An 11,951-nucleotide genomic window follows, 5' to 3' on the forward strand; every position below is an offset into this window, starting at 1 on the left:
AAGACAAAATTAGCTTCACAACAGTACATTTGGGCCAAAGAGACAACACAATCTTTTCTATAAGAGCCTCTATCTGGCAAAACAGTTCAAAGAAGTCGAAAAAGTAAAATCTAGCTTAAATATATAAAAATCCCAAACTCCTTGCTGTGTCACTGCTAAAAGTCAATTTTTACAAGAGACACAAATCAACTTGGACAAATAAAATTTAGACAGATATAGCCAAACTAGAACTAGAAAATGAAAATGGCTGACATAAAAATCAGGGGTCCTTACGACATTTTCAAATTGACTGCCTTTAGAAACTTGATCTAATAATAATCTGACCATTCAGAGACTTGGTAGAGGTTCATAGGCATCCTGAGCCTTTGCCAAGATTTTTCTGTTCTTTTTATTTTTGCCTGTCACGCAAATGAAGATCACAAAGACTCTTGTCACACCAACATTCTTTATTACAGCCTAAACACTATTAATAGCACCTCTAGTACTGCCGGCAGCCAATGCAATAGTAATAATAATGGATTTTTATTTTCTTTTGTTTTGGAAGGCATTGAAAACATTCCAAGTGCTGCTTTCAAAAAACATGCAGAGTTTTTTTAGTACAGATGCAGCCATTCAAAATGCGCGGTAAAAACCCGCGGTACGGTAACCTACCCACAAGCCACCGCGGGGCACCGGAGGGTACCGCAGGGCAAGTGATTGGCTGGCCAAAATGACCGACAGGGGCACTCGTGGTGCATTGGTTGGTAGTGCAAAGATTTAATCATTTAATGGCTTTACTGTGCACATTTTAATCCGCTTAGTTTTGAATATTTATATGGATTTTACCACTAAAGGGAAATTTTAGTAGCTGAGCATAAAAAGAAGAGGAGCAAAACGCATCTGAAGGTCATAAACGATATTAATTTAAAACATTACTGTATGTATGTAAACTGTACTGTGTATGGCTGGTCTTGGTAGTTTAAAGAAAAAATACACACCAGTCTTCCATTTCTCCCTAAACATTTTAAGCATGAAAGTTTTATGAAACGGTACCCAAATATGCGATTGCTGTATAGAATGAATTTTAATTTAAAAAAATTATTTAACACGAACATTAAGCTGTTTACATCTTCCGCCTGAGAACAGTCACCCGTTGCTACCCAACGCAGAATGGTGATTGGCTGACACCATCTGACACCCCTCTGATTGGAGAAAAAAGACGTGCTGGTTTGCTATACCAGGAAGAGGATTTCTTTCAATTCTAAACGTGTATTTTAAAAGTTTAAGAAGTAAAAACCTTACAGCGTACACAGATTTCTAAACTGATCAGGATCGTTATCTTTGTCTTATGCATAATAATGTTCACCGCTCTGTCCAGCAAATTAATAATAAACTTTATTTTATATAGCTTTTTAAACGAATAAGTAATTAGATTGCTCATAAACCTAATCACTTGCTTTTTCTTTTTATTTAGGCTCAGATTTCAACTATAGATCGTATTATTAATAACCATAATAACAACCAACCAACAAAAACAACCATATAAACATAATACCAACCAAAAACATAGATAACAACCACAATACAAAATCAAATAATCAAACCATTTTACACTCGCAAAGTCCTCCAATTATCATAATCCCGCCCCTTATGCAAAACCAAACCTTCCTCCCATCCCAGTTTATCCTGTTTATCATAAACAAAATCCACCTCAATTTTCAACATAAAGCATTACACAAAATCAATACCTCAACACTCCATACTCATCAACGATAATTCACAAACAGCCAGAACATGTAACTACACATTCCCAAACATACCCAAACATAGCCCCGCCCCTTATGCAAAACCAACATCCCCCCCCTGTTCTCTCTCTCCCCTGGCGGTTGTAATTGTTTTTATTTTCAAATAAATTTTAGCAAAGTCATGTATTTTAAAAATCTTAAGATTTTTCTATTTATGTCTTTATTTAGTGGTTTCATTAGTTTCATTGGAAAAATGTCTTTTATGTAAACCATGTTTGCTATTAATTCATTCAGGGCTAAAATATGTTCATTGTCTTCTAATGAAAGAAGGGTTCCTTTCGCCGTAGTCGGGAGCCTAGCCTTTAACTAGTAAGTACTGTATTTACTGGGTTTTTGAGGGGGGTGTCTTTCGCTGGAAATCTCGCCTCCTACTTTGAAAATACCCGTGAAACCGGTTCAATTCGTCACAGCCAGCACTCCTGCAGAGAGTTGGGTTGTACTTGCAGTGCATACAGTACACGCGTTATGCTCTTCGTTAATGTCTGTGAAGTTTTATTTAATCTCTGAGCCATACTGATTCTTCTGGAAGCCAGTTTCCGCCAGGGAGTAAAAAAAAAAACACACTATGGTATTCTCTCCAATGCAGTGCAGTTAAAAACATACCTCTGATGCTGCTCCTAAATGAATATCGTTTATGACCATCAGAAGCTTTATGCTCCTTTTCTTTTTTCCAGTGGATTGAACAGGGAGAGGCATTTCATGATGTACTTTTCACTGATGAAACAACAGTGGCTCTGGAACAGTTTTCAACCAAGTCGTTTTATAAAAAGGGGAGATATGTACACGTTACTGAAGCTAAAAGTTTAGCCTTTGTCACTAATGTAAACACTAAATAAAGACATATAGAAATCCCATTTTTAGGATCAGAGTCTTACATGTGGTTATTTCGAAAACGTTTGTACGTGCTCCTTCTTACCATGTTACTGTTTACCGTTACTGACCATATTAAGTTTAAGTGCCTGTGGGCACTTTTCCTGTCCGTGGGGGGTGGACCGTCTTTCATTAGAAGGTTAGTCTGTTCTACTCTGAGAATGTAGAGGCGGTGGGAAGTGCCCGCGGTCATTTAATTAGTATTAAAATCTTAGTTATCTTTCTAGTTCACAGGTTTGCATGCATAATTTAATTTTGAAAGCCACTGAGACATCAGGTACTACTGTTGTATTTATGAAAAAGAAACAAAACAAAAAACATACTTACAACTGTGCCATCCTACTCCTTAGTTAATACATTTTATTCATAAACAGTTAACATTGTTAGCAAAATATTTTGAATTATATTTAACCCTATTTTTTCTTTAGTTTTGTATTTAACTTATTATATGATAGTCAGACTTAATGTATATTAATGTATATTTGAACAATGAAAATATATTTTTACAAGATTTTACATTAAGCACTTAAAATTAATATGGTTAATAATAGTAAACTGTAACATGCTGTTACAAGATCGGTTTACTGCGAAGAAAATCCTTTCAGAGAAAATGTTTCAGGTGTGAAGAACAAACCTGTTCCCACACACCCTGCCCCCACTACCATTAGAATATACACAAACATTTTAGCGTTTCATTCTGAGCAGAAGACCCTCACACCTGAAGAGTGCTGGCTGTGACGAATTAAACCGGTTTTACAGGTTTCAATCACAGATTGGGACTCAGTAAAGTAACACACAGCGCCACTGGATTTGATAATACTGTACCTAACCAAAATCCGCAATATGGAAACAGAACCTAATTGTTGATAGATGATGTACTCGTAACATTTTTTCAAGACGAACTACAACATTTAAAAAATGACTTGTATGTACTTGATATCTCTAATCAATCCACGGGTTCCAGCACAAAACGAAACTAAAACGCATACCGTTTCGCGCTTCTTATTAGTTGCTCAAAAGTAATTTGACCGTATGAAATGCATAATATAAACCTAGAAACATATACGTGAGCAGTACTTAAGCACTGTAGTATCGGTGTTAAGACATACCTCTCAAATACTGTAAATCAAGTTAAAAATATCTCAAGACCGATTCTGGTCGTAATGAAACCATGTTTCGTGTATGTTTTCTTTTTCATCTTGAAATAACTCATTTCTAAATACCTTTTTCACTGTTAACATCTTGTAGCAACTTTGCGACAAAATATACACTCTGACAGTTCATCCTGCTACCAACATTAAATAAAACAAATCTTAAGATTTCTATATTTATGTCTTTATTTAGTGGTTTCATTCGAAGCTTACAATGTTTAGGGAGAAATGGAATACTGGTGTGTATTTTTTTCTTTAAAGTACCGAGACCAGCCATATACTGTATGTTTATGTTAAGATTTCCCTTCAGTGGTAAAATTAGATATGAATATTCAATACTTAAACGGGCACAGTTAAGACATTAAATATACATATACATATTGTATACAGTACAGTTTGCATACGGTAATATGTTTATGTTACGCGATTAAAAAATAAATAAATAAAACTGAAAGGTCCAGCACCAGCTGGATTCGAACAAACAACCTGCCAGTTGGTAGTCTTGCACCTAGACCAGTAGGCTACAAGACAGCTCGCATAAGCAGGCAGGCGAAACAGCCCTCCCGCAGTACACAGATATAATCATACCGTTATTAAATTCTTGAGATACGCGATTCCATATTATATTCCCTTTTAATCAAATTCTAAAAGTATGCTTGTTGACTCCGGTATCACGTTAGTTAAAGACTTCAAAGCTTACAATGTTTAGGGAGAAATGGAATACTGGTGTGTATTTTTTTCTTTTCATGATAGGTGTCGCACTTTAAATCATTTTCGTAGTTAGAAATTATGAAACGCCCTGTTAAAAGCAAGGAAGTTATTATGCCCGTTGAAGTAAAACAAAATGCCTGACAAAGTATGGCTTGGACAGATTCCAAGTGCTTGTACAAATGTGCTAAAGAAATTATACTTTGAGTATACAGCTTGTCCAAAGTCATCCATTATTAATACTATTAGTAATATCTTCAGTAAAGGCTTTGATGCATAAATATTTCTGATAAAGGTAGGTTGTGTACTTTTGTCCAACTGAGCAATCTTGCTTTCATAAAATATACCAACATTTGAATGAATGATGATTAACATGCTGTAATACACAGTTCAAAATTAAAGGCTCGAATGCTGTACATGAGAGGTTAAGCTCCCCCTGGTGGTTTTACAAGGCGACGCCGGATAGCTAGTCACGTGACACACGTGATACCGCGTGATACCCCGGTGGGCGTGTCGCGGTATGCCGTGAAATACCTCACCCATTTTGAATGGCTGCATCTGTATTTGTGCAATCAGTCTCAATTTTTTATTCGAAGTAGTAGTTATATTGGAGGAGACATACTGTATAAGGATATCCAAGAATAAATCAATGTACAGTATATTATTGATAATTAATCCTTAAATCATAGCCTGCTGCAACCATGACTGCTGTTGCTGGTTCCTATTTTCCTCCCCATATGTCTGGAAGGCGCCCAGGCTGGACATCATCTGAGTTGGATGCTGCATCACTGCCACGGCTCCAAGAGGGACATCATGGATATAGCTATCCTTTAGGAGGATTTTGCTGGTCTACAAAGAGTACTGACTCTGCATGGATTACTGACATACAGAAGACATGATGGATGGATCAATACCTTTTTTTGAAATTGTATGTTATCATGTCCAAAGGGGTTGGGCAGCCAGTTGACCTTGAACCCCTAGAGTTTTTGGTTCCTCTCCTCCATTGTCTTCTGGTCTTTTCTGTTCTGTATTCACATGTATGGTCACTTTGTTTAAGTGCCTTGGGGCAATTGAATTCAGACATCCAGGGTGGACAGCTGAGTCTTAGGTGTATTCTCATAAATTATATCCCCATAGTCCAGGAGACTCAACAGTAACTCAGATATGCTTGTCTTTCTAATGTTCATTGTAAACATGCTTTAGACCTATGTAGTATCCCAAGCTTATAATAAAAGTTTCTGAAGATACTGTATTTCATAAAACTTTATTCAGAGTCATCCTGAAACCCAAAGTATTCTATACAATCAAGCTTTTCAATTACAGATTTCACATCTCTCCTCTAGACAGCCTACCATTTTCTATTATTGATTAGGTTCTATTATTTCTCGGTGTGTCTTGTTTGTATTTTGGTTTAAAAGATTTGCATCTTCGTAGTTTCTGGCTCAGTTTTCGAATATGGATGTCTAAAGGCCCAATTACCTCCAGGCTTGGATGAAGCCTCAGCACATATGCCTTCATCCCATACATCCTGACCTCTGAGCCCGGGGCTTGGAGCACCTTCCCAGGGATTTGGTTGCCTTGGCATTTTCCCCATGCACTGGATCACTACAGTCACCACCCACTGTCTTTCAATCTGTCGTACCCCTGCTGTTTATTCCCCTGATGTCCTTCTTCAGACTCTTCCGGATTTTACCATCACACATAGGGTCTTTATTACACACTTCACGGGAGTCTGACCAGGCTCCCGTGACATTCAAGTCCTTTACCATTAGTTGTATAAATAATAAAAGCAGTTCTCACCCTTTGTCTTGTACCAAATACCATGATATAAGGTTTTGTTCCTTATTTCAAATCAAATTATTTACCCATAACCACTAATGCACTAAATTAAAGTCAGTTTGTAAAGAAACTTGTATATGTGACAAATTTGAGCTAGAGGTGTGTAGCGGCGAGGCTTATTAATAAGACAGAATTAAGTGTTGCTGTGCTTTCCCAAATGAGGCCTCATCTCTCTGTACATCTCTGTGGTGCAGCCACAGAGAAGCTATTCATGCAGGCTGATTTAAAGATGTTTTCTTTTGATAAGGGACAGCTCCCAAAGGGGGATGCACTTAGCTAAGCCTGGCTATCATGATCAATGGTCATCCATTGGCGCCTATCTGTCTAGGGAGTGCCAGATGGACATCTGGACTGCATTCCTAACTGTCAGGAGTAAGTGACTCATATCTCACCTTGATCAACCAATCAGGGACTGGTAGGGCCGAGTAACCCACGTGGGACTCTGATGCCCATGGAACTTTCAGCCAATGAACGAGCTGAAGTTCCTCCAGGTAAAAACAGGCAACACAGAGGGCCTGAGAGAATTCTGTGGACAATTCTAAAGGGAATTCAAATGAGAATTCCAGGGCAGGACGGCCCAGGAGCAGAAGGCTCCCAAGGGCAGGACATTCTCGCAGCATGCCTCCTGACCATCCTGAGACTCAGCCCGGACAACCACGGAACGGCCAGTGTGTCCGAGTGCCAGAACTTTCCTTTGTTCTAAGAGTCTAGAGCGGAGGTTGCCAGAGAGTAACCAGAGGATCCACCCGAGGTTAGCACCAGCAGCAGGCCTCATGAACAGGTCAGAACTGTGGACAGCTGAATCACTATTCAGAACTAGCTCTTCATCAGGAACGAACCGGTCCTCTTCCTGACTTGCTGGGACCCACAGTCATCTTTTCTCCTGTGCACAAACTTTGCTAGTTAAAGCCAACACTAACTAGCCGGTCAGTGAGCATCTGCAGCGCACCGTCGCAAACCGCACAGCACAGCCTGGCACCTAGCCAGAGAGCGCGGATTGGACAGCAACAGCCTGAAAGTGTTTCTTTGTGCCCGCAGGAGATCTGAATCCCCAGAGATTGGATGAGTATTCAACTTCACTGCATTACTGCTCGAGAATTCAATTGTTATCCCAACGTGTTGATATCAATTTAATTCCTAAGAGTTATGTACTTGTTTTGAGTATCTAATGTAGAAGTTATAACCAAGTTCATTTATGAAACGGTCTTAATGAATGATATACTGAACGTATGTCCTCTTGATATGTGTAACACTTTGTAACTGACTGAATATATACCTTTTTATTCTGATAACCCTCTCTATAAGATCTGTTAGGTTTATATGCATATTCTATGTATTAATAAATGTATCCTCGTGTATTAGTACCTGTGTATGTGCGTTGTTTGAGTTATATCACATGGTTGGATTCTAAAGCCATCAAAAGAATCAATTTTGTGATTTACTGCTACAATTAATAATTGTCCCAGTAAATGCCCAAACCCTACAGAACTGGTGCCTTCAGAGAGCACACTACAGGTGTAAAGTATCCCTGCATATAATTGAACACTAGATTTTTAATGTAATAGGGATTACTCATTTAAAATAAAGAAAAGGACCTAAAACTGAACAGTGTGGGACAGCTTTGTATAAAACAAGAACATTTTGATTCATACCCATCAATAATTAGAGACTGTTACCTATTAAAGAGGTATGCATTAAACCAAACCAAACATCTCTGGGAAAATATACAATATTTTTTAACTTTCTTTAAAGTATATTATGATGAACTAAATCTAAAGCTTTTGAAAAGTTGATAAAATTAACTCCTATTAATTTATTTTCATTAGAAGAGGAATAGATGGTATTGGCTAATTTCAATGCATTTGGTAATTTGTGCCATAGTGGTTGAATAGTTTGGTCAGAAACCAGAATTTAATGGTGATAATAAATTAAACTTATTAAAATAATCAGATAAATGGGAATGTATTATTTTTTTAAAAAAAAGAACTTCATGCTTATACATATCACTGACATCAGTCTATAATTATTTATCTATTAATTATTATTATCACAAGAGTTACCACCTTTGTAAAATGAAGTCACTTGTAGCAGTGTGATTCTCAAACTGTGGTGCATGGAGCACCCCAGGTGGTACGCCAGATGAACCTGGAAATTTGTTGTGTGCACTGCTAAATTGGGATAAGTTTTCATATTTTCTATTTAAATAAAATTAGTTTTTGTGTCAAATAGGCAGCCTACATACTTAGCTACATCGATATAGCATGTGCTAATACTTGAGTGGACACAAGGGTTACTATGTAATTCTATACGATTATATAGGAATGCGTGCTACAAACGTAAGTGACCAATTGTATTTAAAAAAAGTTATCTTCAGCAAATAGGGAGGTAAGAGAACGTGTGTGAATTTGGAACACTGCCAATCTTGTGAGCACAGGAAAGCGTGATAGATAACAGAAAAATATTTAGGGACTGCTCTAGGTTAATTTGAGAAAAATACACCGAGCTTCTCTGTGTTTCACTCCCATGCGCATGAAATAAAAACTTCTTTTAACTTCCGAGATGGACTCTTGAAATGGGAACGGAGAAAAATAAAAGCTTGCAGATTGCTAAAGCAGGTAAGCCCCACACTATTGGTGAAGAACTTTGTATTACATAACTTTATTACATATTAAACCCTGAGGTTTGACTGTGCATTATTCCACTGGCTTACAGTTTTTTAACTCTCTTTAGGAAATAGAGTGCCAGTGTGGAATCAATCTGTGGAAAGTATTCAAGGGTTGACTTTGAGGTGAGATTAGCTAGATGAAAAAAGGAAAAAAATATTATCTTTCCTATGAGGAATTCAGCAACTAAACTGTATGGCTTCTGGCAAGCATCTGTAATGAACAACCACACCAGGCACATGAACATTTAATATAGGGCTCTCAATTAGAGACACCCGTGGTGTTAATACAAAAATGCATTCACACACAGTTGTCAGAATGGAAAGATCCTTTAGTGGTGAACAGCAGTATCACAACAACAAAAGTACATTTTCACCACTGTGTCACAATTAGTATACTAATCAAGGATAAAACAGCAATAGCACAGGATAAATTAAAAAAAGGGCAGCAGAGGAAGACAAAGAGTGGAGGAAGGAGACAGACAAGGAGAGAGAGAGAAACAGAGGACAAGAAAAAGAGAGAAAAAATAACATCACCATCACCCTCTTCTTCTTTAAAGCTTGTGCCATACAAAAAGGTTTTCACTCTTTTTGGCTTTTTAAAGTGTGTTTCTAATTACTGGGGGTAGAATTCTGGATTTCCAGGTTTGTAAGACTTAGGTCTGTGAAATGTATACATTTAATATTGTGTTGTGTAATTGTTATTTTATTGTTAAAACAATTAAACAATTTAGGACATTTATTTGTCATTTAAGGACATTAGCTTTATTTTGCTGAAATCAAATCAAGCAAAAACAAAATAACAGTAACGCAGACAGTATACAGTATAATTATCTAGCTAATTGTCTAACTCGGACTCCATCAGGCCTCCGTCTTGTCACCACTCCTGTTTGTGGTGTTCATGGACAGGATATCAAGGCACAGCTGAGGATGTGAGGGTGTCTGGTGGGGGTTTTTACTAAGGGTGGCATTTCTGCTATTTGCAGATGATGTTGTCCTTTTGGTATCATCTGACTGTGACCTTCGGCGTGCACTTGAGCGATTTGCTGCCGAGTGTGAAGCAGCTGGGATGAGAATCAGCACCTCCAAGACTGAGGTCATGGTTCTCTTCTGGAAATGAGTGGATTGCTCTCTCCAGGTGAGAAAAAAATCAGTCTCAGCAATGCAATGAAAATAAAGACTTACATGTAGAAACTTTAACAGCAAAAAGTCTCAACATTTCCTGTCTATATCCACTTATTTATGGGTGGAAACGTTACTTCTGCTGAAGACTGAAATAAATTTGATCTCAGTTTAATGTAAAAATCATTACATCTTATTTCCTGTGAAACTGAAAAATGATTAAAAAAAACTGTTAAGAAGCTGGAAGAAATTGATTTAGGTCTTTAAAATTTCTTGAGAAAACAGTGTTAAAACAGAATGACAATGTCTTCTTGGACAACTTGCTGCTATTTTATTTAGCAATAATCCTGGATCCTTTCACCTTGAGAGGGGGAAGACCCTCCTCTTTTTCAGGGTTTTAATTAAACTGTTCCTGATCTCTTTGGTCTGCAAACAATAGATGATGGGGTTCATGAGGGGAGGGAAGACATTCTGAAATACTGCTGCCATGATGCGCAAATCTGCTGAAGCTCCAGGTACCCTGTAGGAGATGTAGACACAGGTTGCTGTGAGAAAAAAGACAGAGATGACCAGCAGGTGTGATGTGCAGGTGGAGAAAGCTTTGCTCTTCCCCTCAGAGGTGGAGATCTGCAGCACAGACTTAATGATCATCACATAGGAGAGCAGGATCAGGAACAGAGGGATGAGAAGCACACACAACGCTATGGTCAATCCCAGAATGCTGTTGATGACAACATTCGCACATGCTAATCTGAGAACTGAGGAATGATCACACCAGCAGTGGAGAATTTTGTCAGGTCCACAGAAGGGGAGCCTCACAGCAAGTATCGTAGGAATAATCAATGAAAGAAATCCACCAATGCAGCACCACACAACATGTCTAATGGCCAGGCTGTTTGTCATTTTATTATGGTAGTGCAGTGGCTTACAGATTGCTAGGTATCTGTCATAAGCCATAACTGTGAGAAGAAATCCTTCAGCTATACCCAAACTCATGAAAAGGAACATCTGGATAAAACAGGAATCAAATGAAATTAAGTTTGAATCAAACATGAATATAGCTAACATTTTAGGAACAGTGATGGAGGGGAAAGAAATATCAAAAATTGCTAGACTGCAGATCAATAAATACATGGGAGTGTGAAGAGATTCATCAAAGACAAATATGAGTATGATCAACAGGTTTCCCAGTACAATGATGATGTAAGCTACCAGGAATACAAAAAAGAGGATGGTTTTGCTCCCCTGGTCTTGTAGTCCAGGAAAACCGACGATTATGAATTCTGTGACTGATGATCCTGTGTGGTTAGTAGCAGACATCACTGCCTTTTAAAACAAATTCCATTGAGGAAACAAGAAATCCTGTGAAAATAGTAACAAAATTAAAAAAATAAAACTTGAAGAGATGCAGACAAATTATTTTTAAACCAATGATAAATTGAAATAAATTCATATCCCTAAATATCATATTTCTAAGAAAAGGTCACATTCATTCTCTATGAATACAATTCATATCCTTCTTAGTTTTTAAGTAAGATTTAGACTGAGTATAAGTCAATCTAGTAAATATTAGCAACATGAGAATCATCAATTATAAAAATAATCAAAAGCTACATTTATACCTGTGAATAAGATCAATGGTTTAATTTCTGTAGAATCCATGTCCAGTACAAAAAGCTGTATGTATCAAATAACTGGGTGACTGTTACCTTGTTTTAGGTTGTTTATTCAAATAAAACAATTGAATTTGCTCTAAATGCTCCTTATCTGCTTTCAACACTTAAAAACAGTGTAAGTTTTTGATTTTATAATTAG

General features: G+C 37.4%; 1 protein-coding gene across 1 annotated transcript; it reads right to left on the reverse strand.

Annotated features, from left to right (window-relative positions):
* Positions 1–10,468: 10,468 nt before the first annotated feature.
* On the reverse strand, positions 10,469–11,456 carry LOC148676459 (olfactory receptor 6N1-like). Its single transcript, XM_088643092.1, has one exon. The coding sequence runs from the start codon at positions 11,454–11,456 to the stop codon at positions 10,494–10,496; it is 963 nt and encodes a 320-aa protein (XP_088499218.1). The 3' UTR covers positions 10,469–10,493.
* Positions 11,457–11,951: the final 495 nt, after the last annotated feature.

The sequence above is a fragment of the Lepisosteus platostomus genome, chromosome 2 (assembly GCF_059453375.1).
Source record: "Lepisosteus platostomus isolate fLepPlt1 chromosome 2, fLepPlt1.hap1, whole genome shotgun sequence".
NCBI classification, from domain to species: domain Eukaryota; kingdom Metazoa; phylum Chordata; class Actinopteri; order Semionotiformes; family Lepisosteidae; genus Lepisosteus; species Lepisosteus platostomus.